We start from the raw sequence: 27183 nt of genomic DNA, 5'->3' as shown, positions 1-27183 counted from the left end.
AAAACAAAAAACAAAAACAAAAACAAAAACGTGATTAAACCAGGAGCTGAGCGGGATTAAAAATCCATCCTCTGACAAAGGCTTTACTGACAGCTTTCCATACAGTTAGTCAAAAAATAAAAAAATACAGAACACAGCAGACAGGATCTCGTACACTAGAAACCAACATGACAGGAGTCCCTTCTCATCACTGTAAAAAAAACCCCCCAAAACCTAAGAACTTAGCTTTGGTGGGGGACAGGACTTTGGTCCCCTACCAAATGAACTGAAATAACCCACCGGATGATTCAGATTTTAAAATAACTGCTTTTGTGACACAAACGTGGAGCTGGAAAAGACAGGTTTGGGCTAGGCTGTGTCTCTTACTATAACTATCACCATGTGTTCTTCTTCTAACTTGCCCAATGTCCTCAGTGCTGACTGGAGGTACTGCTGAGAAAAGTCGCAGGGCGGGAAGGCATAGAGCATGCCTGTGCTGTCTCTGCCCTTGGACCCACCCACTGGCAGGCTGATCACCCCTGCAGCCTGCTTCTGTTTCAAGTAGGAGACCAGGTTCCTGAGAAGCCGCCTCTGTAGGCCTGGTTCCACCGTGGGCATCCCCTCAGTGCCAGGCCCACTGGGGGAAGCCTGGGTGGCTAGGAGCACTGCGTAGCCATTGGGGCTCCCCTGCTTGATGCGTCGTGTGACCTCGTCGAGCTTGGGCTGGTCCAGTCGAAGGCGCTGGGCAATCTTCAGCTGGGTCAGCTTACTCCCAGAAGTGTGGTCTTTGAGGAGACCGCTGATAACCCCTTGGTCCCCCTCTAAGATGTGCATAGATGTCGGGAAGCAGCTGTTTTTCAACACTAGAAGCCCATTCCAACCCAGCTGCAGTGTCTGGGCATACTCTGAAAGATTCTTGAGCTTTTTGGTCTCGTGTTTTGGCTCTTCGAGAGGCTTGGGCTCAGCCTCAATGGTCCGATGATTGCGCTCGCCCTCTCGTGTCTTCTTCCCGTGGGAAGAGTCTGGAGCCTCATGGTGGTGGTGGTGGCTCCGCTCCTCAGCCCCGTGTCTGCTGTTGCTGAGGGAGTTGCTGCCGGATTCCTTGGTCCCTTCACTGGAGTGGTTTTCCTTGCGGCTGCGCTCAGGGGTGCGGTCAGAGCCTCGGTCCGCCTGCTGCCCACCACCCTTGGTCCTGCTCCGTTCCTCATAAGGGGAGTGGGTTGTCCTTCCGCGATCACTGGAAAGGCTCCTCCGCTTCCGCCTCTCCTCCCAGGGCTTGGGCAGGCCCCGGTCCCCATCTCCTCCCCAGCGCTCACCACTCCGGCTGCGCACTGAGCGGCTGTAGCCCTCGAGGCTGTTTCGGCGGTCAGAGCTTTTACTGGGGCTGGTCCAGTCCCCTTCCAAAAAGGTCCGGTCTCGGTCTGAGTACAGGAGGTGTGGGGGGGTCCTATCCCGCACCCGCAGATCAGCGTCCAGGTTTCGGTGCCGAGTATATCCATCTGGGAGAAGCTCATAATGCACAGGGAGGGGTGAAGGCTGGTACTGCTGGGGATACCGAGTCTCCTCTGCTTTGGCAAAATCCACACGCAGCCTGCGGTCGGGACCACCCAAGGGAAAGCCCCTCATTTTAGCACAAGCGGCCTGAGCGGCGTCCAAGCTCTCATACTGGATGTAGGCAAAGCTATCCCCTTTGACGTGATCAATGGTCCGAATGCTCCCAAAGCGGTCAAACTCCCGGGCTAGCGCTGCCAGTGAGGTGTTAGGTCCCAGGCCACCCACCCAGAGGCGTGTGGTGGGGTTAGCCTTGCCATAGCCTATCTTAATGGGGTTGCGGCCAATCACTCGGCCTGACATGGCCACCTTAGCCCTATGGGCCATGTCCAGGTTCTGGAACTTGAGGAAGGCGTACGCACCACCCTGACCACGGGCGGGTCTCTTGATGACCACCTCCTCAATGATGCCGTACTTCTCGAAAGCCCGTCGCAGCTCCACCTCTGACACGCTGTGGTCCAGGTTCCCGATGAAGAGATTGCGAGTGGCCCGCTGGTCGTCCTCAGGCATCAGGTCCTCCTCACACACGGCTGGGTAGCCGTAGGGGCGCCCGCGGTCGTCGTAGAGACCGTAGTAGTCCAGGGCCCGCTCCCGGGACAGTCCTACGGCGGCGGCGGCGGCAGCATCCAGGGCAAAGGCTGCGGCAGCGTGGCGGGCGCGGGGTTCCCGCAGTGGTGGGGCGGCAACTGGGGACAGCGAACGCTGCTTGTACTGGTAGCCGCCGTGCAGTGGGAGGTAGCCGAGCGGGTCGGCAGGCGCGGGTGGTCCGGGGGGTGGCGTGGAGGCGGCGGCGCTGCTGCTGCTGCTTCGGCGGCTGCTCCCGCCACCGCCGCCGCCGCCGCCACCGCCGCCGCGCAGGTACACCGGCTCCACCTTGAGCGGGCGGTCGTAGAGCAGCAGCTGGCGGGCCAGGGCGTGCTGGCGGGCCTCACGCGCGTCCTGTGGGTGCCGGAAGTTCACGTAGGCCACGCGGCCCAGCTCAGGCGTGTGCGACAGGCGCAAGCTGATCTCTCCGAAGCGCTTGAACTGGTGGAAGAGCCGGTCCTCGAGGTGCTCGGCGGGCAGCGCGGGGCTCAGGCTACTGATGAGCAGAGTCTTGTACTCGGGTGCGGCCGCCGACGAGCCAGGACCCGCAGGCTCGGCCCCGGGTGGTGGTGGAGGAGGCGGCAGTGGAGACACGCGGGGCGAAGCCCCTGAAGCGCCTGGGTCCCCTGAGGCCTTGCCACCTCGTCCCCCGCCACCGGCGCCCGACCCGGAGGAGCGGCCGCTGCTCGCACGGTGATTCGCGTCCCCGGCGCCGCGGCCGTCGCGATGCCCGCTCCCACTGCCCCCGCTACCGCGAGGTTTGTCGCGGGCCCGCGTTGGAACGGGATGCTTGGCGCCGCCCGAGGCCTTGTGCGCCGCCCGCCGCCCGCCCGCCTCCGCCTCCCGTTCGCGCTCCCGCGGCCGCTTGGCCGACGATGACGAGCCGCGCCCGCTCGGGCTCGAGTCTCGCTCGCTCTGCCTCTTCATGGCGCCGGCGCGGCAGGCGGGCGGGCGGCCCGCAGGCCCCTCAAAGCGGCGGCGGCGGCGGCCGAGGAGGCAGCGCCCCCGGCGCCGCCATCTTGGACAAAAGGACTCGGCACGGCGGCGGGGCGGGAGCGGAGCCCAGGAGCTGGGCGTTGCGTTATCAGGCTGCGCCGGCCACGTGATCCCGTACGGGCGGGGCGAGAGCTCCGGCGTGCGTGCGTCATCCGGCTGCGCCGCCCCCCTGCCGCGTGACCCAGCGGCAAATGGTCGAGCGCGGCCGCGCAGTGAGCTCTGGCGCCACCTCTCGGCCGAGAGCTCCGCGCCCTCGAGAGCTGGCTTTTGCGGTCCCCGACCTCAGCAGGTTGCGAGACCCCGGCCTCTGGCTCCCGCACTGATGGGTGAAGGAGTGGCAGCCTCTGTAGGCGTGGGGGGGTACTAGGCCTTGACCCAGCGCCCTCTTTACATAGTGCTCCCCTCAATTCCAGCACTAGGCTTGGGTGACCCCCATACCCTGCCACGGCATCTCCTAACTCGGCTCGGGGCTTGACAAATGCGAGGACCAAAACACGGCACTCCCTAGGACGCACGCCGACCCCCTGCATTCAGGTTCACCGGCATTGGTCCCCAGAAAGGCCATGAGGACTCTGGCTATGCATGCAGGAAGGAGAGGCCCATCTAGGCCCAGGCACAGAAACCCGGAATCGTAAACCTGCAGTTCCTGGAGTGGGAACGGGCTCCTTGGTGCCTCGGGGCCCTGCCCTCTGCTCTGGGCATCCGAGCCACGGGCAAAGAGGTCAAACCCAGTGGTTACTCGGTTTGCAACACTTACCTCTCCCGGTGGTAAGGTGACGGGAGTCTTGCCCACGTGTCCAAGCCCCTTGGGGAAGCTTTCATTCTCCAGGGAGAGTTGGTGGCGGCTTCGCAGCAGAACTTGACCCAACTTCAGCCACAGAAAGTGTGGAGTGGAGAGAGCACCACAGCCCTTCCCTCCTCCCACAACCAGAAAGCAGCTCCTGTTGATGACTAAGGCACGTGCAAGAGGAAACATAAGTAACACCTGTAACACTTCGTGCCTCGGGAAATATTCCAGAAAGGAGTTAAGCCCTGCAGAGATAACCTTGGCTATCAGCCCTAGGGTGGTAGTAGTTGGGTTGTTTTCCCTGTTCAGTGTGGCCTGGAGGACATGGGGGCCACAGAAACACAGACCTAGGGTGGTAAGGGGAGACAGCTCCATCTTCTAAGACTTCTGGCTCCAGCACTTTCAGGGGCTCAGGATACTATGCTTGTTAAATCTTAACAGCCCTTCTAATTCCCCTAACAGGGAAGGCCTGGCCTGAGAAGCAGCTCCACCTTCTCGCTTTCCTCAGACATGGTGCGGTGGAGGTGAAATATGTGGGCTTGCTGCTGCCAAGCATTAGTGGACTTTACAGCAGGCTGAAGTCCCTTTCAATAGGCAAATGGATCCGCTGCACAAAGGATGTGACCTGAGGTCAAAGCAATTCCTTGGAAAGTGCTGCTTCTTAGTCCTTCCCTTCAGGTGGTCTCTGCAGGTATGAGGAGCAGAAGTGTCTCTGTGGAGTCATAGCTCACGCAGGCAACTGGGTTTCCCAAGCACCAACCCCAAAGAGAGCAACTTAGAAATCAGACACTAGGGACACTCTGCGTACAAGCTCTCAGGACCTCAACTGTTAAGACTTCTCTTGGGTAAACAAAGGCAAAAGGCATCCTCTCCTCAGCTTGTTGTACAAACCAACTCCTTCCAGTCTTGCAAAATCCCAATTAGGCATCAGAGGCTTGGGACTGACACTAGACCACAAACCCAAATGAGCAAGTAGATGGCAAGATCTGGACAGTGATTGGTGGAGGTAGCCAGGCCAAGAGCATCTTTAGAAATGTGACAGTACTGAACATTTGCAGTTATTGAAAACATCACTGCAGAAAAACCACACTACACATCCCCTCCACAAGGGTTCACACCAAGCCCTGATGTCAGCCTTTCTCATGTGGGTAAGATAGTCCGTGCAGGGTTAGGGTTATCAAGCCCAGCCTGCTCCCCAGGACCTGCTCCAGTCCTGTACAACCCCGCAGGCCTTGGTCCCCCTGTCCTGCCCTGGTATCTCCAGTACTGGCTGGTGGCTGAGGGACAAATGTGAATATACCTGAAAACTCTGTAAACCGGAAAGCATAAACCGGTGAAATCTTCATTAGGGGTAAAATCCTATTTCAGTATTCACTTTAATTCTCCAAGGACAGCTAGAAATTTTCTTCCTTTAATAAAAAAATCCCACACTTCGAAGTCCTAGAGTAAACCGGCCACAGAACAAAGTGAATCCCCACAAGGGGATGTTGTAGACCCAGCATCATCAGGAAAGCTCCAGGCTTCACACCTGACTTTGTCAGGAGCCGGCCTAAAAAATAAATTACAAAAAGGCTGTTTGGGGAAGACACAGATGAACTGCTTTCCCCTCAGGTGCAGCAGGGATCAGGCAGACTACAAATCAGTCCGTGAACTGGCTGCCTTAGGGGCGTATTTAGGCATCAGTTCATTAATCTTCCGGATGTAGTCAGACTTTTCTGCACAGCCTTTGCACGTCTCGCCCCAGTCGTCCAGGATCTTCTTTAGTTCTTTAACCCGAAGCTTCTTCAGGTCCACTGTGCTCAGGTCGATCTGCTTGTCTGGAGGTGAGAGCAGGGAGAGTAACCAGCTGGGCAGGAGCAGCCTGGGACCCCCAATAGTCCTGCACAACCAAACCATCCCTTAAACAAGCAGCCCTCCTGGTCATAGGGGCAGAGACACTTCCAGACACATGCATGTGTCAGTGACCACTGCCCCCAAGAGGGGCAACTGGCCAAGGCCCCTTCACCAGGAAGGTGAGTTTCATGCTGGCAACGTCCACCACAGACGTGCAGTGTCACCAGGGACAGGGATGGAGCCCACAAGGTCCTTACAGGAGGAACTGTATAGGAGGAATGTGGCTCCCACTCCAAATGCCTCTTCCGTAGTCAGAACAGAGCTCACATCACCGTAGGACAGCTACAGCGTGACAGAGTAGACAGATCCCCTAGCCCCAGTTTCCCAACACAGGCCCTGGTCAGGCCCGTTTGAATTAGGAGCTCACTCTCCATAACCACTTGTGACCATGGAGAGACCTTGAGCCATCAGCACTGAACCAGGATCACTCTCAGAAGACCTGGAATCCTTGAGGCACATGGGCAAACACAGGCCCTTGGACACTCAATTCACAATGAAATATGTTGGTGCCGTTTTAAAATTTTACAGAAGAGGACAATATTCCTGCCCCTGACTTTCTGAAGACCTGGAGTGTTTTTTCCACCAGGGACTTATTCAGCGAGATGCCGTGAGCCCATAACCTTGGGCTTGCCTGATGGAACGCAGCACTTCTTCTTAAAATAAAGATCGCTGGGCCTTCAGCGCTTATTGTCAGGACAAGCCTGTTAAACCCCAGTCAACCCACATCCCTTCTGTGCTCCAAAACTAACAGTCCCATCTTTCCTCAGACTAAAAGCCAAATCTTCACTCACCTGCCCTCTGTGACCTGACCACCCACCTGTCATGCCACTGGGTTGCCTTTGAAATGCTCTTCTATTGATTGTGCCCTGGGCTAACCCCCTGCCTCCTTCAGAGTCTGCTGAAGTGTCACCTCCTCAAAGAGGCTGATTCTGACCTCTACCCTGAGGCCACCCCCCACCCCCACCATGGGCACCACCTACCAGGCCACGTGGCACACTCACAGAGGCTCTAGTTCCCCGTGCCTCCCCAGCCAGAAAGTCAAGTCCATCACTGCCGGAGCACAGAAGGGCTACAGTGCTGCCTGCACAAGGCCTGGCCACACTCACCGTACTTGAGCTCACAGATCTGGCTGTCCTTCTTCTTGAGTTTCTCACAGATCTTCTCCACAGGGATGTGGTGGGCCAGGGGCTTCGACACCTCATTGATGATCTTGGTGGCTGCATCATCTGTGGCCCCAATGTAGTAGCACTGCAGCAAGAAAGGACAATGGCCTTCAGGAGGTGCTACTCGAGAGCCATCTCCTCCAAAGCGTATTGACATCTCAAAACATTTTCTTTCTCTGCCAGGGCCTCATTCTCCCATGTCCCCGCCTGTACTGGCAGTCAGATTCAGTCAGTGTCAACCCCAGGCTCTCACTACACACTTGGTCCCAGAGCTGACAGCCACCGGATGAATTTAAAAGTCACCAGGGTTCAAACCTTTAAACAGAAAGACAGACAAACCAGAGACTGCCAGAGAAATTAAAGCTACAAAAGCTATCTTTTCATTAGGGCTCTCGTCCTCAGTTCAGCCCCGATCTACCCAGTGTGCACTTTGTTATCTTTTTCGGTTCTCACACATGCCAAGACTTCTGGCCTCTGGGCACTCACACTAGCTGGTCCCTCTGCCTGGGATGCTCTTCCCCCACCACAATGATGACCCTTTCTCAGAAGAATTCTTGACTACTTCGTCTAAATCAGCACCCACCCCCTCTACCATACCACTCTGGTCCATTTTCTTCATGACACCCATCCCACTGCATCATTTGTCTATCATTTCTCTCCCTGGTAGTCCTGGTGCACAGCACACAGTAAACAGATGCTTAATCAATAGTAAGAGGGTAACATCACACCTACAGAATACGGGAAGCACTTCACTCCCACATTAGTTCACTGAGAGAGCAGCTGGCCTCCTGAACAGACAAGTGGGCAGGACCTTTAACTCAGAGGCTGGTGAAGCCGAGGGTTAAACGCCGGCTAAGGCCAGCCTGGGGAGGGTCAAAAGGCTACTCACCAACCGATTCTCTTTGCCTCTTGCTTCACGGCAGAACTTTATAAGTTCTTTTTCAATAGAGGCTGGTGAGAATGTGACATCTCTGTCTTTGAGGTCCTGGTAAAATCTTCCCAGATAAGAAATACAAACTGGAAAAGAGAGGGAAGGGAGATGCTCAGCAAACATGGAGAGGGGTGAGTTTTTCCATCACCGGATTTCTTCACGTGCCCACAGGTGGACAGAACCGGGCTCCAGGTTGCTGGGTCCCCTGGCACACCCAAGGCATGCGGGGAACGAGCATCACCTAATGACCCACAAACGCCTTCTGTCTGCTCTTTCCATAAAGTGTAAGCCGAGACTGAACACGTGTCCTTGAGATGGACTCACTGTGACCCTCATAATGGACAAACTGGAGGCCGAAGAGGAAAATGATCCAAATGCTGCTCATTTCCAAATACAATACCGAACCCTGAAATGCGGCTCTGCAACCCTACCAGACCAGGCGCGGTGCCGAAGGCCGGCCCTTAGGACTCCCGACCGGGCCAGGGCCGCTCCCGAGAGCCTCTGCCCAGTGATGGGAAAGGACCAAAACTCCGGCGTTATCTCAATTTCAGGCCAAGTTTTCTCAACGATCTGGTTCCAACTTTTTCTCGTCGAACCAATGCTTTTTAGGTCCAAGAAATATCTTCCAGGCCCGGCGTCGGCCCCAACTCGGCAGGACCCCTCTGGGGCCGGCCGCCGCCGCCACCCCCGCCCATTCCAGCCCAAGCCTCTCGGCGGCCCCACGGCTTGACTGGGTTCAGCGCCGTCGCCTGGCCGGCCACAGCGCACGGACCCCGACCTCGCCGCACCTTCGCAATCGCCCTGCCGCAGAGCCCGGCCGCCCGGCAGCACGCTCAGAGCCAGCGCCACCGCCAGCCCCTGCGTAGCCCACATCCTCCACCACCCGCCGCCGCCGCCGCCGCCGCCGCCGCCACCGCCCGACTGAACCGCGCCCGCCGCGCGGCGCTGCCTCAGGTCCCGGCCGCGCGCCCTAGCTCCCCATTGGCGGGAGGCCTTCGCCCCCTCCCACACGCCGCACCCCCATTGGCCCACGCGCCACGGAGCCCAGACCGGCGGCTCCACGCTACCCTTCCCCATTGGCTGGTGGGTCGCCCGCCCTCGGCCCTAGACAGTTGTCGGCCGCTGATTGAACCAGAGCAGCCCGCAGGAAGCGGCCACAGAGGCGACGGAAGCGGCTCAGGCGGCCATCTTGAGTACGGGCAGCGGTTGTGACTGAGGCCGGGCACCGTGGGCTGAAGTGGGATTCGGCCGTTTCCCCGCAGCTTGTTGAGTTGTCCAGCATACGCCCTGTTCTGGGCCCAACGCCCGCCTGAAAAACCTTGCCGACCTCCCCGGCCAGGCGCCGACTCGTGGCGCAGGTCATGGGTTCTGGGGTCAGCCATAACCCGACAGGGTAGGGAGGGCGGCCGGCTGCAGGCAACGCTCTGAAGAGGTTTCTTTATTTTTTAAAAAACGATCGCGTGGGCGGGGGACCCGGCCTTTGAGGAGCACCTGCGAGGCGGGATGACCGTGGCCGAGTTTCCCCAGCAGCTCAGGTGCCCACTCGCTTGAGCCGCGGGTGGCTGGAGCCCGCCTCGCCCGTTCCGACAGAAGGACCCCGGCCGGGGTGGACAGACTCTGGGCTGGAGGACGGCCCACAGGAAGGCTCCCGTCGGGGCTGCAGTCCCAGAGCTCAGAGCAGCCCAGGTCAGGGCTAGTTGTGTGGTGTTGGGATCTGAACCGTCCCGCCTCACTGCGGGTTGTCGGGGGCTTCAGAGGTTTGTCCCACGTTGGGAAGAGCACCCCGTTTTCCTCACAAGCTCCGGAAGCCTGGCCCGGCTCGCTGGCCCGCCGCCTTCTGCTTCCCAGCCGAGTGCTCAGGGCCCCGGCAGCCGAGGGCGCCTCCGGAGCAGGGTCCTGTGGGTCAGCGGACAGGCTTCGGAGGGGGTGTCCTCCTTGGCTGGCTGTTCTCGAAGGCAGGACATGGGAAAGGTTGGCTCTGTGCTCAGGGTAGAAACGAGGTTTCTATGGGGCTTGGAGCCCAGCGACAAGGGTTGGAGAGGGGCACTTGCGCTGCTCCCATTCAGTGAATTCAGTGGATCAGTATCAGGTATTCATCTTTAATTCACATAACAGCAGTCAAGGGAGTAGGGAAATCAAGTGGCAGATATTTACATCTAAAATTCACATTACTTGTTGGATTGAGAACATGCTACCACAATATATACAGTAAAATACCTCTTAGGACACTAGTACAAATTTTTTTCTTTGAACTTTGCTCTCTGGTAAAGGTAAGATCATTTTTAAATCATTTCTTATTTTAAACATAAATACACAAAAGAAATGGTTAGAAGTTTTCTTATTTTAAATAAGCACAGAATGCTGAGGTTAAAAACATTTATAGGGCTGAATACCAATTGGACATCACACTCTATACATTTTTTGCTCAAATTCCTGTACAAATACACAGCATTCAAATAGGTATTTACAAATAAGCTTGAAAGAATGAAAATTAGTATTTCACAATCATTTCAGAGGATTCTCATCTCTGGCCTCCCACTTCCCCTCAGACTGGCTGATTCTCCAAAAAAAAAGGGGGGGGGGTTCTGGAACATGTCCTTTTCATCCAATTAGGGAAAGTGGAGAGGGAAAACAGACCTGGCTCACCTTGCATGAGGCAAGGCCAAATAAACCCACACTCCCCTCTCTACCCTCCCGTGTCACCAGGTGGACAAGTTAGATGTTCTTACATGATGACTGCCTTGTCCAGGGATTGAGGTTCAGAAGTGCCCTAAAATCTAAAGATGCCCTCCTACCAAAGAAATCCAAAGCTAGTCCCCACTGACTGCCACACTTGTGAACACCAGATGGTCCAGCCCTGCCCTGCGAGGTAGGGCTGCCAGGACTGACCCACTCTGCCTGGGGTCACCCTTACAGTATCAGAAAGGACCCAGACTGGTGGTGAACACTCCCAGCTGCCCTGAAGGTAACATGGCCCCCATCTTTCCTCATACGTACCTTGCTGGCATTCCTGTTAAAACAAGCTGGCATTTGTTTACAAGCATAAAACACCCTGCCCATGGAGGTCAGATGGGCCAGCAGAAGAGGACTTAGGAGAGAATACACCTGCTCAGCAAGAAGGCAGCCTTGTGACCAAAAAAGTTGTGAACACAAGCAAATGAGAGAAAACAATGTTTTGTAGACTTTTTTTTAAATAACTTAGAAGCACCCTGGTAAAATACTAATTACCACCCTACCCTATCTCCCCAAATAATAAAGCAAGAGGAAAATCAGTGCCCTGACTTGAAAGAGTTTCCTATAAAGACACCACTGTCTTCTGCCCAACAGACTGGGGAGGCTGGAGAAGCTGCCCTCCTGCCCGCCCTGAACCCTGAGTGGTGGTCCCCATGGGCCTGGAGCGGGGGCCCTGCGCTTGGCCACTGGGAGAGGACGGTTCAACCTGTGTGGCTTCTGCTTCTAAAAGGAGACGCTCCCTCCTACCCTTTTTACCCAAGAGCTTGCTGACCTGACCACAAGTCCTCAGGCCTTGGAAGCCTGGCTGGGCAGACAACCCCACTGCTTGGAGGTAGTGCTGAAAATCCCTGATTCAGGAGCTAGATGACAGGCACTCTGGCCACTTCTGAAAGCTCAGAGGATTTCCGGCCCCTGCCACACCTCAGCCTCCCTCCTATATCAACTCATCTCTCAACACATGGCCACCCGGGCCCTGGGGAGGAAGGTGGCTAGGGTAGTCCCTCTGACTTCACACCCCAATTCAAGCCCCAGAGGGTCGGAGATAACTACTGTAGATCCGTTTGCCAAGGGGGCTTCTGCAGGGCATGGGATGTATTAAGAGTGGAGGGGAGCAAATGGTCAGAAATAAAAACGATGGAGGGAAAAATCCAAGGTAGAGCAGGAGGCAGGGCTGGCCCACAGGAGCCTGGCAGTGTGCCCGGGTGTGCAGTTAGGCCAGGTCACATGCCTGAGCCAGCAGGTTGGCCCAACCAGCCCCTCAGTCACACACTCCTGGATGGAAGAGCAGGCAGGTGGGCAGGCATTTGTGCAAAATGGCTTGTAGCCCCCTTGTCCACCTGTGACATGTAGTCCACGTGGTCCTTGCAATCCCTGAATACAACCATGAGCTCTTCTGTCCACACAGCAAAGGAAGAGGTTCCTAGTGCAATTTCCATTCTTCTGTGCGTCTCTACCCTGGAGGGAAGGCCTGGGTTCCTACTCCCAGGGCCCGGGAAAGCTGCAAAGCAATTCTGTCTGTGCAATATCTCCACATAGCTCCACGTGGTCTGGAACTGCAGGAGGAAGAAAGCATCTACTGCACAAGGGAAAAAGGAAAACCCATAGAAATGGAGATGTAGAAAATGAAATAAAAACAGAAGCCACAACCCTTCATGCTGCTGTGGCCTCTGTACATGGCAACACACGAGTTCACGGCAGTAGAACGTAGACTCGGGGTGGTTCTCTCCTGAGTGCCAGGCCTCTCTGGCTCCCTGCAGGGGAACTTGCTTTTCAGACCTGGAGTGGTTGGGCGAGCTGCTCACTGAGGGTGGTGTCCCAGCTGCCTCCCGGCCCCTCACTGTTCCCCTCGGCCGTGCTCCCAGGCCATGCGAGCCTGCTCTTCCTTGCTGCTCCCAGGAGGCAGCGACGCCTTGCGGTGCAGGCCCCGAGGCCTCTCGGCCTCCTCACGCAGCAGCACACCCTCGTCGTGCTCCAGGGCTGGCAGGCGGGGATGGTAGGGCTTGGGGGGCAGTGCAGGTGGGTCCATGGGGTCCTGAGGGATGACACACCCTGGGGCTGAGTGGCTTCGGCATGGCTGGGTCTTGATGGAGTCCAGGACGGCGGACTCGGAGAGACTGTAGTGGACAGGGAGGTAGGGCGGCTCCAGGTCTTCATCAGCGTTCCAGGCCTGGCTTGGCATGGAGTCCATGGTGTCGGTTCGAGGAGGGGCCTCCGACGAGTGCCCAAAGTTACTCTCACTTAAGGAAGACACGCCGCTGCTGGCGCTGCCGGACAGCGTCGAGTTGCTGCCATCCAGGCCTGACTGGGGGCTTGTGGGGGAGGCTGGGATAGGGTGCAGGGGTGACTGCAAAAGAAAAGGGAGAAATGTTAGGATCCCTATTTCCAGGTAGGCTGACCGGCCTACCACATGAAGAGATCAAGACTGCTTTTTACTGAGCTCTAAAGTGACCTCATCAACAGAATGGTTCTTGTTCTGTCACCAGCAGCCCCTCGCTCCTCCCTGTCCCCAGCAAGCCAGGGCAGCTCCAGAATCACCTGCAACCAAAAGATGGCCCTGTCCTGGCTGCTGGGCATCCCAGGCCGCTGGCTGTGGCTCTGGGGTACGGACAGAAAGGCTGGGTCGTCAGGCCAGTTGGGGAGGGTAGAAAGAACCTTGGGGGGCCATGGATCAGATTAGTGCATTCTGCTGCTAAAATCTGTCTTTTCTAATTTGCAGAAAAACTAACGAGTTTTTCATAAATGTTTTGTACCTGATGCTTTTTGTTTTGACTGGATTCTAGTTTAAGATGCCCTATGATCCGCCACAGGAATGTTTCTTTACCTCTTGAACTTCTGTGGTGTTGGCAGAGAACCCCCTGGCTTTTCTCTGCTCGCCACCCACACACTCCGAGTACCATGTGTTGCTGTCTCCAGGACCCTCTGACCTCCCTGCCCCCATCATATCTGCTGCAGGACACAATGGTCGCCTGCATCCCAAGTGTGGCTCTGGCCCTGCCCCAGCTTCTACCAGGCTGGGCTCTTGGGGACAGAAGCAGAGGAGGAGGACCTCAGGGGGATCCCAGCAGATGAGATGACCCATCTCACAGCAGGTGGGGCTGTCACTTCAGTACATTACCTTGCGCAGGGTCCGGGCAGGAAGGGCCGGTGGGGTGTCACCCAGGGGGTGGTGGAAGGCGTCAAAGTGTAGGGAGTAATGACCTGCAAAGGGAACAGAACCAGAGCCTCAGCCAGGGCCCCTCTTGGGCTGTACGTCGGCACATCTTGCTGGGCCAACTGGGCAGACATGGAAAGCATCTCCTGCGGACCCCTCAGCACTGGAGGCCACAGAAAAAGCTCTCTTTTCACTCAAGTTCTCCAAAACACAGGCTGCTGGAGTAAAGACCCCCACACCACACAGGAGGTCAAGAAGGTCAAGTGCATCAGAGCCTGCAGAACAACAGGCCGCAGACAGTGGCAGCTCTCTGCCCATGACGGGCTGGTGACTGTTAAGCTTGACAGTCAGTTCCTCTGTCCTCAGCCTCCTGGGTCAGAAAAGCCTTACTGAGCTCACCTGCTGCACCTGGACACCTCCTGACCCCAAAGCCCAGCAGGGTCCTTTCTGTGGTGGGGATGATTCTTCCTTGGCTGAGTCAGCCTGTCTTAGCCTAGAGGGCTGCTGACCTTGACCCTGAGCAGGGTCTGAGACCAGGGACTACCTGGGGGGACCCGCTGGAGGTCTTCTTACCATGCAGCAGGCTTCGGGGAGGCACTGGGGGGGGCAGGATGCACCCCATGTGGGCAGACAGGAATGGCTGGGCCTCTCGGGCTCCGCTATCCAGGCTCCAGCTGCTGGGGGCTGCTGGCACCGCTGAAGGGTGAAAACAGATGGCATGAAGGGACATTACTTCCTGAGCCACCCTCTGGGAGAAGCCCATCCTACAGCCTACGGCTTCTCCTGGTGTGTACTGTGATGGACACATGGGGATGACATGCCAGCCCCTGGGACAAAAAACGCTGGCCAAGCAATACACAATGGCCCACAGGGGAGAGTGGCCAGGGACAGAGCCATGTAAGAGGATGGCAACAAGTGAACTGATGTCTGAAGAGCTGTCAGGATGAGACAAGTGCTGAGTGAAGCACAGCAAGGAGTCAACGTCTGCAGCCTCCAAGATTTGCCAGGAAGAGGAGAGAACAGAAAAGAGGAGAGAGAACAGGCTGACGAGACTGAGACAACAGAGCGCAGCCGCGGAGCTTCTGACCCGAATCAAGAGTCAGGGCTCTCCCAGAGCCCCAGCCCAACAGGAACGCAGGGAGCAGGATGGGCGCAGAGACTGCCTCCGTCCACAGCCGCTGCGTGGCCAGGAGCTGCCCCCCAAAGGGCCTGTGGTAATATGCACACTCTGACCATCCCTGATGCTTCTGTGCCCCGTGGCCAGATTTGGGATCCAGAGAGGGGTTTTCGAGGCAAGGACTGGTATTCACTGTGCCCGCTGGAGGAAAGAGTGTAAAGCCGAGGAGCCACAGCTCAGGTCCAGCAGGACCTACTGCTTCCCAGGAGGAAGGAGGGCTGTGGAGTCTGTGGGCGCTTTTGGGCACACAGAGAGGCCAGGTTCCTGGCACCCACATGCTACAGATGCAGGGGAGAGTGGGCCCTGGACAAAGGGAAACACAAGAGTGTCCACCTGTGCGAAGAAGGTCCAGCGCCAGAATACTGGCCCCTCAGCCACAGATGGGGGAGTGACTCTATAAGAGGGGAGAGGGGGAGGAATGGCTGGACCCTGGGGTCCGATGGTGCCACTCTGCAGGAGCAGCAGGGGACCTGTGAATGCTGTTGGCCAAGTCCTCCTGGAGAATGGATACCACTGACAAGAAATATGCCCTTTCTCTGACGGAGCCAGGCAAGCACAATCTCCCTTTTGGGCTCTCAGCAGCAAGAGAGAAGCACTCTGCACCTGGCTTTATTTGAGGCAGTCACAGCTAAAGTGAGCCTGAGGAGCTGGGGTGTGGGTTCTCCCCACTCCAGGTTCTGAGTGCGGAATGCCAGGGCCTAATGGGACCTGAAAGGCTCTGGAAGAGGAACTGGAGCCCAGTCTTTGAGGAGGAGGTGGCCAGGTATAATGTCCACCCTCGTCTCCCTCACTGGTCAAGAACTGCCGTGGACTTGCAGCAGAACACAGGGAAGAACTCAAGTACCTCTACAGCTTCAGTCCTGAGAAGGAGAGCTAGGTCTCATGGGATGGCTGGTGGCTGGTGGCAGGACAGAGGGTGTGGCAGTGGCTGGGTGGACGGGCACTCAGGAGGAAAGAATTCTACTCTGGCAAGTACCAGGTGGATTCTGCCAGAGGGCCTCCTCAGAGAGCCTGAGCATCCTAAGAACAGGGCGGGCCTATTCTCATGCTGGCTCTCCCCAAGCTGTGGCGCGAGTTTCCTGGCCCTCAGCACTGAGACTCCCTTTCCTCAGAAAGAAAAGTTCCATCTCCATAAAAAGCCACCAAATCTCAGGGAGTAAGAAGCTTGGAGGTGGGTCTGGGCAGCTTCCCCAAAGGGGCTCTGGCAGCCAAAGATCTCATGTGCACATCTAGACCCTACAAGGATCGTGGGACTGCAGAAGTGACCCACAAGGGCCCAAAGGAGCTTGCGGGCAGGAAGGCTATGAGGGAAGAAAGCCGGCAAGGCTGCAATGGTTTACACAGGGTGCCTGTCTGATCCACTCCACGTGAACCAGGAACCATCACCTCCCCCTGGAGCCTGCTGTTGATGACCAGTGAGACCCGTGGACCTTTTCTATGCAACACAAGTGCCTTGGGGCAAGTGGAAAATCTAAGATGGAGTGACCTATCCCAGGAAAAGAGGGGGAATCTCCACTGTGTCCTGGCCATTTCTCTCTCTCCCTCCCTCTCTCTCTCTCTCTCTCTGTGTGTGTGTGTTACAGGCTACCACTGGCCTGAGGTCACCAGTGCACAACCCACTGGTCTGGGAGTCCCTGTCTGGCAAAGAGAGGCACCTGTAAGTGAGAAGTGGAGTCCTTGTGGGCCTCAAGATCCTAATGACAAGAGAATGGTGACAAGCACGTACAGTTCCTGCCCTGGGGGATCCAGGCAGAGGCTTAGGGAGTTGTTACTCTGGCCTACCTGTCTCCCTAGGCAAATGTCTAGTTTGCTGTCCACTAAGTTCTGACCTTGTGGTTTGAACATGCCTGCTCTGGGCTCACCCTTTGTTCTCAGACAGCCCTCTTTCCTTCCCACACCTGGGGGTGGACATGTCGTTTCTTGCTGCAGCTTGGTTGGTCTGAGGCCTGCAGCTCTTCTGGGTCCACTTGGCATAAGGTCCTGGTCTGTCCACCAGTACCCATTTGAGCTGAGCCCATCTGTGCTCTTAGCTAGATCTGAGATCACTCCACAACTCAGGTAAAGAAAAGCCTCTGCAGATTCTGGTTTCGAGGCCAAAAAGGCAATCTGTTTTGGGGCACAGGTGCAGGGGTCCAGGTAAGCCACATGTTTTGGGGTGTGCAGCCTTGAGGGTGGGAAGGCATCTTCGACCAGAATCTCCGTGGCCCCTGTTGTCGAGCACCAGGTGCCGATGCCTACCAGGCGCTGAGGTTGTGGACTCAGTGTTTGGTCTCCTTAAAGAGGACACAGAGGTATGTCCTCCGTGATGAGCAAGGGAGGATGATGACAGTGGGGACAGCAGACAGCACTTGGTGAGAAGGTGCAATGACAACACAACAACAGCTTTGGAGAGACACGTTCTGATGGGACAGCAGGTTATATGTTGGGGACTAAGTGTGCCCTACACTCCAACAGATGGAGGACAGGGGAGGGCAACCGACAGGGAGAGGGGCTGATGTGGGGCCAGGTTCTGTGTTGCAGGTAGGCTGCACAGTCCCCACACAGGTATTCTGTGTTGAGATCAACTCAGGTTTCCAAGTCTGGGGCTCTGGGCTGGGGTCATATGGGTCCAAGCCTGGTTCTTCCATCAGCTTGCTGGAGCAGAACATAAGGTAAAACTCCACTACCTAAACAGCCTCTGTTCTAAGGACTGCCCAATTGCATGGTACAGTTGATGGGCTTGCAGTTTAAAAAAGGGACTCACGGCAGCTGCGGGCCAGAGCGGCTACAGGAGGACTGAAGTCCCTCTGGGGACCCAGAGCGTCCCTTGAACAGGACTGCATCTGGCAAACTCACTGCCATGGCCTGTCCATTATTTTGGGGGGGCTTGCTTGGTCACAGGTCTGTCTGAGCAACAAGGAGAGGTCCCTGTGGGCTTAAGTTAAGAGGGACCAAAAGGGTCACAGGGCCTGCTGAATTCTGGGGCTGGCTGGGAGGAGCCCAGGGGAGTGGGTGCCCACTGTTTTCACACAGCAGCCTGAGACTGCATAAAGGTGGACTCAGGGCAGGCGGCCACTGGGGTCTTCCTGAGGGTGGACCCTGAGAAGGGAGAGATACAAACAAACAGGATCCAAACCTCAGCATAAAGCCAGATGTGGGTTAAACAGTGAACACAGGAATTGGTTGGGACTCTGGACAGATAGATGGGCCTGGGTGTTAAGAGTGTGGCTCTGACTTGGCCAGCTGGTGCTCAGGGACAAGAGTCAGACGTTCAGGATGGGGACAGACATGGGAGAAGGCCACCTGGGAAGGGGAATAATACCTTTTTCAGCCACAGACAGATTGGGATCACTACAGGGTTTGCAGGTTCCGACCACTTGCTGGAACAGGGCCCGCTGGAAATTTGGCAGCTGAGGGAAGGAGAAAAACATCAAAAAGAGTGAAAACAACCAGTCACACCTTGGGGGCAGTGTGGTGGGCCACAGGAGCCAGGACATTCCAAGATCAGACGGGAAAATCAAAGCAGTGGCACAGCTCATGCTTGAGACGTGTTGGGAACTTCAGGCCAGCTGGAAAACTGTCCGCACTCTCCGGCTCTGAGTCCTGCCATATGCAACGTTTGAAGCTCCACCCTCCAGTGTCTGGCTGGGCTCCAGGCTGTCTTGTCCATGGCCAAAAAAAAGGACACAGGCGCCTGAGGGTATCTAAATACATCCTTCTGTCCTGCCAAGTAGACCCACTGGTAGAAAGGATTTACGGACCCCTTTCATCCCTGAGCACCGGCAGGTTTGGCCTCCTGGAGATGCCCTGTTCCACGTTAGCACTGGGGGTAGGGCAAAGGGCAGCACTCAAGCCTGAAGTCCCAGACAGGACTCACTGTTCTGATGGGCAGCTGCCAAGCAGACCTGCTCCTTCCACCTGGCAGGGCTGATGAGGCACAGGGAGGGAGTACGGCTGAGAAAGTCCTGGCATGTCTGGGACTAGATAACAGTTGTGAGGAGGTGACTTTCATGGACTCTGATAGAAAGGCAGGGCAGACTGGACAGGGAAGGAGTTAATCTCTGCAGCTTCTTGTGTAAGGCCCCCAGATAGGGTATTTGGAGAGCTGTGCAAATGGTGTGGAGAATAGTCCCAGCAGGTAGAGGGGCTTCAGGTGTATGGACTGATGGATGAAAGAAGCAGTGTGCTCCAATGAGGATGTCCTTCATACATACAGGGCGGAAGGCCATCTTCCAGACCACGCCCACCACTGCCTTCAAAGAACCAATCTACTCTGCCAATCTACATCTGTTTACAGATGAGGAGTTCGGGAGTCTGGTCAGGACAGAGAGCCACACAAACAATGGTGGGTCTACCCACAGCTGTACTCTGTCTGGACTGCTGGTCCTCAGATTCACTGCAGTCCTCACCAGGAGCCCGGAGCAGCCCTCTGAGGGTCTTATGGCAGAATGAAGGAGGCACAAAGGACAAGACAGAAAGCCTAGCAAGTGCAATGAGGGAAGCCCAGGCCAACACACTTGCAGCAGAGGGCAGTCAGTAGGCCGGGTCTACTACCTGTCCGTTCTCCAGGATGGCTGCTGGATACATGGCGCTGCTTGGGCGGTCCCGGTGTGTGGGCAGCAGCAACATCATTTCCCGGGCATGGCGGTACTTATCTGGCAGAGAGGGAGAGCCTGTAACCAAGTGAGAACAATCACGCACAGATGACAAGCCACAGATGGAGGGCCCAGAAGGCAAGCAACCCTGGGGCCACGGAACCAGGGTAGGTGTCCCCTGTAGTTGGGGTGAGGATGAGCTCAGCAAGCACAGGAGGAATGAAGCAGAGCCTGGTGGTTAGATAGTGGTGGGGCCTGCACCTGGCATCCCAGCCACGGCAGACATACTACAGACTGGAGCGGTGTGGACCCACTGACGGCCCCTCGCTGTGCTCAGAGGCAGGTGGTGAGGAGAAGTGGGGACTGGAGCTGAGGCCCTAGGGGCCCCCTGCATCCGGCATTGGGAGATAGGTGTGGCCGGGATGCTGGGCTCACTCAGGGGACCCAGGCCAGCTTACAATGGAGCCACCGCACAAAAACAGAGACACTCAGATAACATAGCGGCACAGTTCTAACTTGACCCAGTGTGTCTCCACACACTTATCTTCTCCAGACACCACTGGCCCTGTTCTCAGCTGGCCTCCTACCATCTTTTCCCAGACTCCAGGCCCCCAGTGCCTGGCCTCTGCCTTCCTGGCCATCCTACTGCAGACCTGGCCAGACTGGCTGGGGGGCCAGGGCCCTGAACACGGAGGGCTCTCCAGGGTTTCTCAATCTAAGACCGCTCTTCAGTGAACTCAGGGGGCTGTGGAGCTAGTCTAGGAGTTGTGGGGCTTTAACCCAGGCTCTTGAGTTGACTTCGTTCATGCTCTATTCTTCTGATGTCTCTGTGGTGACCCCTCTGGCCTGAGGGGCCATTACAGAGGCCAGACCATGCCAGAGGTGGTGTGGCTCAGTCCCTACTGGAGCAGGCCATAGCTACGGGCCCAGGAATCAACCAACAGTCCTCAAGGGGACCTTCTTCAGAAGTAGTAAGAATAAACTTGCTGGCTTTCCCTGGGGAACAGAATTGAGAAAGCCCTCCAAATGTGCATCACCCACTGTGCCAGACACAGCATGCCCATTTCAAACTAGTGGGGGTCTTCTGGACCCCTCATGGGAGGGTCACCAGACCCTGGCAGCCCGGCAGCCTCTTGCTGGTTCAAGTGATTGAAAGTCTTCTCCGTGGTGTTCTCTTAGTGAGGCTGGAGAGCTGAGACCAGCCATGGGGTCCACCTGAGAGGTGAACCTGTAGCTCTGGAGGATCTGTGTCCCTGAAAACCAAGCTCTCCAGGGCCTTTCCTTGAGTGTGCTGTGCAGACACTGTCAGAGTACAACTTAAAGCGGTCTTCTACAGCCATCTTGCCCCAGGAGTTACCAAAAAATTCCTCTCGTACTCATTTTAGTCCAAGAAGATGAGGCTTAAGTACACTGAAGAAGTCAGTATAAAATCAGTAATGCAATTATTATTTGTGTAGACTTCTTCCACACTTGGTCTGAGTGATACTGTTTGTAGAACCTCAAGGCTGGCTTTAAGATCTAGTCTTATTAAAAATATCCTTCATTGATAAGGGAATGAGTAAAGTATACTTTTTTGAACAACTAGGCCTGAATGGCTACTATTTGGTGATCTTTACTGGTTTCAGTATTTTCTTTTAGAACGTGTGCTCTAAGGCAACCTCAGAAAGATGGCTGTGTAAAGAAAAAAGGAAATGTCTCCTATGCCACTGAGTTCTATAGTGGGAGCCCTGCTGGCCACAGCTCTGGACAGGGCTACCCTCCACTTAGTGTGCACAGAGACACAGCCCTTTTACACCAACTCGGTTACATCACACTCAGGCGTAATACGCATCCCACACCAGACATGTGGCTGGAACATGGTATACTGTCTTGCTCCGGTTGGCCATGGTCCCTGACCTCACAGAGCTCACAGTCTGGCTCACCAAGCCAACCCCAGAGCTGTACAATACATGCTGTGGGGCTAGGATGGAGGGAAAGCAGCCTGCAGGCCCCAGGGACTCTGCTGAGGATTTGTATCCATGTTATGGAGGCCCCTCTGGTGCCAAAACAAAAGGGTGCTATGTGTTACCACCAGATCTTCTAACTCTACCATCTCACTTCCTTCCCCCTGCCCTCTTCCCATGGTAGGAGACAGTGATGGCTACTGTGCATGAGAACATTTAAACACCACAAAGGCTTCTGTGTCACAGGACTTGAACTACCTGAGCTGTAGCCTGGTAAACCCCGTAGAGGCTAAGTCTCTGCATGACTGAATGAGTTTATTCAAGATCAATCATAATCCCGGTTTCCTAGCCTGCTCAGCCTTTTGACCACCAGGGGGCGCCACTGCCTTACAAGAGTCTAGACTGTGTCTTGCAGGCCTTTCACCTTGAAGGTTTTCAAAGCAACAAGAACTGCAGCTGAGTGTCAATGGGCACAGTAAGGAGAGCTATGGTGTCAGGACCACCCCTAGGAGTGGGGAAAGCGACTCCATTGCAAAGGACTCTCCTGAACACCTTCTCCATGAAGGCCTTCCCCTCACCCGTAACACCAGACACAAACCCCAGAGGGTACTGTTCCCTCCCTTCTGTGCCCCTAGTGCATCTACTACTGCATCTACCTCATTTATCCAAAAACATCAGTCTTCCTCTTTGACACCAGGTCACAGTCTTTATCTTCCCTCACACGTGGGCCTGACACATGCTGGGCCTGCACAGGGGCTGCTATCAGCCTTTTGCTATTGGATATTCTGGATATTCTGGAGTTTGGCCATTGTGATAGCTTATCTCCAGAGACAGCAACCATTGATGCCTTCCCTCCCCAAACACACATGCACCTCCTCACATCATGAGCTGGAGTCTTATTCCCCACCTTGGCATCTGGGTTGGCCTTAGTGACTTGATTAACCAACAGAATGTGACAAAAGCAACATTCTGGGACTTCCAAGGCTGGGTGATAGGAAGTCTTGCCACTTTTGCCTGGGTGGCTTGGGGTGCTTGCTCTGGGGAAGACCAGTTGTGTGCTCTGAGAAGCTCTTAACTACAGAGAGAGGTCACACGTAGGGACTCAGGTTGACAGTTCCAGCTGAGCTCCCACCGACAGGCACTATCAACTGCCAGCCACGTGACCAAGCCATCTTGGTGTCCAGTCTAGTTGAGCCCCTGGTGACATCTGACTGCAAGCCAATGAGAGACTGCAGCTGAGAACTGATCAGTGAGCCCCATCAATCCACAGAACCATGCGAGATGACAGTAAATTGTTGTTTTAAGCTACTAAGTTTTGGTGGGTGGTTTATTATGCAGCAATCAATAACCAAGCCATCTGAAATAGAGGGATTACTTCCAAACAGGGGGAACATAAGTTCTCTCTATTCTACTCTGATGGTGCAAGAGCCGGGCAGACTCCTCACTGAGTACTCGTAAAAGCTTGATGAGTGAATAGATCAGTGAATGTTAGCTGGAAGGACAAAAGTGATAACAGCCAGCCTTGAGGTCCCTGATGGTGTCTCTGTCCTCTCCAGGGCACCACCTACAGGAAGCGTCTGAGCAATGTCAGAGTGGAAGTGAGTTAAAACATCCCTCCCTACTGCCTCCTGTTTTTATCAACAATCATGGTTCAGAGATCTGACTTCAGCAAGAATACTCAGATAAAGACTTAGATATGGCCGAGTATATAAGAGAGTTTTCAGGTAAGGGGAAAACCCACACAACAAAAATCTGTTTCTGCAGCTCTATTCAGGAGCATTTACCTTAAGACCCACTGAACTCCAGTACAGCATTCGTGGCTAACTTCACAGGGTTTCCTGGCTTTATTCCCGAAGCCATCTTTCAGTGAGCCTTATAACACAGATCATGTTCCTTCTCTATATGAGTAGCCCTCACATATTGATAAATCTTCAACATGTACCCATTTGTTGATCTATTTTTCTTAACACTAGAAACACCTGCTTCAAATGCTGGCTCCCCTTTTCTAAGTGCCTTAGTCCATGTTAGGAAGGCCATCATGGGAGTGGAATGGGCATCAGACTGAGGGCTGGCGAGTCTAGAGACTTGTACTCCAAATCAACCTGGCCGTGAACTGGTTGGATGGTCTTAAGCCTCTCTCACTGGACCGGTTTCCTCCACAGGAAATGAGGGGTTGGGCTAGACGCTTCAGGTGAAAGTCTGTAACTGCGCCAGCTGCAACCGTGTCCCCTTCTGCTATATGCCGAGGCTTTTCCCAGTTGGCCACTGCCTCTCTCTCTCCATCATTTCCACTGTGGACCTCTCAGGTTTGTGTGCTTTGAAGAAAGAGGTTTTGGGTTTTTTTTGCCTTAATGACCATCTTTGTCATACATTTGTGCAGTTTCTCTTTGTCTTCAGTATAATGAGAAGAACAAAGAGACTCCATCCCTTTGAAGTCTGGAAGCAACAGTCAGTGACTGGCTGGTAAGCTCAGATCACTCACTCTTCTGTTACTATCCTGCGTAGCCAATCCGGGGAAGCATTAGACCTTAGTCACCATAGCTAATTTCCATTCCACTGCAAATGTTTCTATCTAAAAGGACAGAGAATTAAGTCTCACTGCAGGAACTAGAATGAGTATGTGAAAAGGATGCTGGCCCTCAGAGAACAATATTTATCCAACTGAATAAGAAATCAAGCAATAATTGGCAAAGTGAATAGCTTTTTATAGAGCCATCTCTCCTGAGTAAGCCTTTCCCAACTGAACACAGTTTTTTTTTTGGTTATTGTTACCATTTAGAACATTGTTTTCCAGGATTAATTTTAGTCTTCATATTTAATTTTCATACTTTTTCATCATGTTTGCTTACTCAAGACAAAACTCACTTTTGCCTTAACTTTGAGCTTTATTCTTACAAACACTTCATCTGAGAAGAACTGAGCTTTCTCCCAGGCTGTGTGTCCTCTTTTGAGGTGGAGATGTGAAAGTTAGCCTCCTCAGGGGCAGCACAGCTGCAGCCACTGCCCAGAGCAGGGTCTGAAGCCAGCCAGAGAAAGACACCTGGAGGTAGGAACCCTTAGTCCTTAGTGCTGAAAGTACAGGTGAGCATTCTCTAAGTTACAGGGCCGCTTTCAAAGACACAGCCACAGAGAGGAGGAGGACAAGAGGGGCCCATGAGGCTCTCTCCTCTCCCTTCTGCAAGCAGCGCCCTGCCATCCTTACCTCGGGCACTGGAAGGGGCAGAGGTAATCATCTGGGATGGTGCTGAGTGAGTGGAACTCAGGCTGGAGGAAGAAGGGCTTGCCTGGGACGAGGACAGAACAGAGACGTTGGTGACTGAGCCCTGGTACCTGGGGTTGGGATACGCGAGCTGCAAAGGGAGAAAAATCAGCAGGATAGAGGCCAACACTGTAAGACTGGCCTAGAGTTGGCTTCTTCATGCCATGAGGTGCCCAGACCCAGAGTCTGTACCCTGGCCGTGTTGCAGGTCAGGCTGTTGGCCAGCACTAAGGGCCACCCATACCCCCCAAGGAGCAGGGCTGTTGGGTTGACTCTAGTGATGCTGTCCATGGAGGAAGCAGGATTTAGCCATCAGGGATGCCAAGCAGGAGGGCAATTTGGTAGAGGAGCTTTCCCACAGTATCTCTAAAAGTAGCCAAGATTGAAGCTAGATCTCCTTGTGAAATAAGGCCTGGGAACTGCAACATGGGATGGTGTGGAGGGAAGGCAGCTTTGCGAGCTCTGGCTGTTCTGAATTCAGGAACTAGAGAACTAGGTAGGGATGCCAGCCCTTACACCAGACCAGCCAGCAGAGAGGTGAGTCCTCCAGGTACAGTGCCCTGGCCATTTTCCTCGGACAGCTCTGGTACCTGCATATGGTGGTACAGGTCCTCGGGAGCCTCGCCCATGGAGCTGTCACCCAGCATCACCACATTTCCTGCTTCGCTAGATGCGTGTGAGGACAGAGAGGATGATGAATGGCGGCCGGTGCCCATTAAGTTCATGGGGCTGTGAACAAGAATGGAAAATAGGAAGGAGTCAGGCCTGGAGCTGAGGAACCTTGCTAGGTGGTGAGAGGAGTGATGGGGTGTGTGCAACAGTCATCTCCAAGCCCCAGTCATCACTGATTTAGACAGTTCCATTGCTAATGCTCATACCCACCTGAGGCCTGAAGAGTCCTGAACCCCACCCTGCTGTTCAGGGGCCCCCAATCTGGGAGGGCCAACAGTCGCCTGGCATAGCCTCTACTGAGAGTTAAGTTGTTTATGGCCAGTCTGATGACATCAGCAGTTTCTCAGGAGGAATGAAGGAGATATGCTGAATCAGATCAAGGGTCCCAGGTGCCCCTTGCAATGGCCTGTTACCCTGAACCAGCACCAGCCCCCTGCTGGGATCTGCTAGGCAGTCGGGGTGTCTTCCTGGTTTGGGGAAGCTATCAAAATAGCTGGCTGTGAGCCATCTATTGGCTTCCTTCCACCTCTGTGGACGCGGGCTTGCTAACAGGTCTCTTCTGTCAGTGCTAGGCAGCCCCCATTCACTCGTTCCTTCCCATTTGCTGAGTGCCCACTCTGTGCTGACTTGCTGCTCGCACTGGAAAACAAACCCAAGTGAGGGCTCCTCTCCAGGTGCCTCCCCTGGCCTGGTCTTCCTGCCCTGGAGACTTGGAGTCTCCTCAGTGGAGTCCCAGCAACCATGACTCCTGGGTGCACAGCAGGCACACCTCGATGTCCATGTTGTTCTCTTCCTTAAAGCCAACTGGTGATCCTCACTCCCCCTGGGATCAAGTCCAAAGGCCTGAATGAACAGAGCCCATCCAGAGCTGGTCCTAGCCCCTTTCCATGCCCCAGAATCCTGCACTCCAGCCACCTGACTCTACCTGTAGTGCTGACCAGACTGGCTTGTTCACATCTTGAGGCATCTGCACATGTTGGTCACTTTGCCTGGGCCTTGCTCCATCACTCTCCTAACCCCAACTCTTTTCTGCCTAGCAAACTTCTACTTATCCTTCAAGACTTACCCAACTGCCTCCTCCTCCGTGTTCCCACAACACCATGTATACCCCTCTGTCACCCAGGATGACTGGATGCAGTGTGTGGATTCTGTGGCAGGAGCTGTGTGTTTGCTGTGCACATGGGTGAGAGGGCATGCAAATACACACAAGCACTATTTTGGACTTCCTTGTTCTTATCTCTGACATTCAGACTTACCTTTGTGGAGGGGACTCTCCTCAGTCCTAAGGTCATACCTGTGCCGGTGGGTCATCTTGATGCTCTCGGGGCTCATGGGACTATGGGATGCTAGGACATTTCCCCGTGGGGTGCTGGTGCCTGAACATGCAGGACTTAGCTTGTCCAAACCCGGAAACTCCTGCTGAGAAATGAATGCACTTTCATCAGAGAGTGAAGAATAAATAAGTAATTAAGGGGTGAGAGGGAAGAGCAGGCTGGAGATAGGAATGTAAAAGAAAACAAAAAAAAGAATCATATACTTCAGCTGAACCTGACCTGCTGGCTTCTTCTGGACAGTGACCCCTTCATGGCTAAAGCACCCTTCTAACTTCACTGCAGCCTAGACCAGAGGGAAGCCCCAGGTCGACCACCTAGGAGAACATCTGGAGTAGGCTGAGGCTGGTCTGAGTTCATAGGAGCATGTTAACAGGCTTTCTCACTACAGAGTAAGTAGAACAAGAGTTGGGAAATAGGAGAGAAAAAGCTGATAAGCAGCTGTCAGTGCGTGCGCA

At 54.8% G+C, this 27183-nt stretch overlaps 3 protein-coding genes across 14 annotated transcripts in view; all 3 read right to left on the bottom strand.

The window, feature by feature from the left end:
- Positions 1–56: 56 nt before the first annotated feature.
- RBM15B (RNA binding motif protein 15B) lies at positions 57–3204 on the bottom strand. Its single transcript, XM_031686496.2, has one exon. It carries the CDS (start codon positions 3040–3042, stop codon positions 349–351), a length of 2694 nt encoding a protein of 897 aa, XP_031542356.2. The 5' UTR covers positions 3043–3204; the 3' UTR covers positions 57–348.
- Positions 3205–5287: 2083 nt separating this feature from the next.
- On the bottom strand, positions 5288–8830 carry MANF (mesencephalic astrocyte derived neurotrophic factor). Its single transcript, XM_006196356.4, has 4 exons — positions 8674–8830; positions 7844–7971; positions 6898–7039; positions 5288–5715 (listed from the first exon to the last, which is right to left on the bottom strand). The coding sequence occupies exons 1-4, from the start codon at positions 8756–8758 to the stop codon at positions 5531–5533; spliced, it is 540 nt and encodes a 179-aa protein (XP_006196418.1). The 5' UTR covers positions 8759–8830; the 3' UTR covers positions 5288–5530.
- Positions 8831–9964: 1134 nt separating this feature from the next.
- Positions 9965–27183, bottom strand: part of DOCK3 (dedicator of cytokinesis 3) — a 296560-nt gene continuing 279341 nt past the window's right edge. For 6 of the 12 annotated variants that reach the window (XM_072941347.1, XM_072941350.1, XM_072941353.1 and 3 more), the window contains 8 exons: positions 26689–26813; positions 25313–25451; positions 24666–24813; positions 19480–19598; positions 18248–18335; positions 14343–14465; positions 13734–13816; positions 9965–12962 (listed from right to left, as the gene is read on the bottom strand). In XM_072941347.1, coding sequence (XP_072797448.1) covers positions 12453–12962; positions 13734–13816; positions 14343–14465; positions 18248–18335; positions 19480–19598; positions 24666–24813; positions 25313–25451; positions 26689–26813 — 1335 coding nt within the window. In that variant the 3' untranslated portion in view covers positions 9965–12452. The remainder of the gene's footprint in view (positions 12963–13733; positions 13817–14342; positions 14466–18247; positions 18336–19479; positions 19599–24665; positions 24814–25312; positions 25452–26688; positions 26814–27183) is intronic. The other 6 variants (XM_072941349.1, XM_072941351.1, XM_072941352.1 and 3 more) reach the window with 6 other exon arrangements.

This window comes from Vicugna pacos, chromosome 17, assembly GCF_048564905.1.
Source record: "Vicugna pacos chromosome 17, VicPac4, whole genome shotgun sequence".
Taxonomy (NCBI): domain Eukaryota; kingdom Metazoa; phylum Chordata; class Mammalia; order Artiodactyla; family Camelidae; genus Vicugna; species Vicugna pacos.
The sequence above is the reverse complement of the archived record's forward strand: the minus strand, read 5'-3'. Positions and strand labels throughout refer to the sequence as shown.

Bases quoted from the DNA above. Each gene is read 5' to 3' on its own strand.
- RBM15B (XM_031686496.2), bottom strand. From the start codon at position 3,042: ATGAAGAGGCAGAGCGAGCGAGACTCGAGCCCGAGCGGGCGCGGCTCG.
- MANF (XM_006196356.4), bottom strand. From the start codon at position 8,758: ATGTGGGCTACGCAGGGGCTGGCGGTGGCGCTGGCTCTGAGCGTGCTG. The intron at 7,972-8,673 runs GTGCGGCGAGGT...TCTCTTTTCCAG, and splicing joins GCGGCAGGGCGATTGCGAAG to TTTGTATTTCTTATCTGGGA. The intron at 7,040-7,843 runs GTGAGTAGCCTT...TTCTTGCTGCAG, and splicing joins GAGGCAAAGAGAATCGGTTG to TGCTACTACATTGGGGCCAC.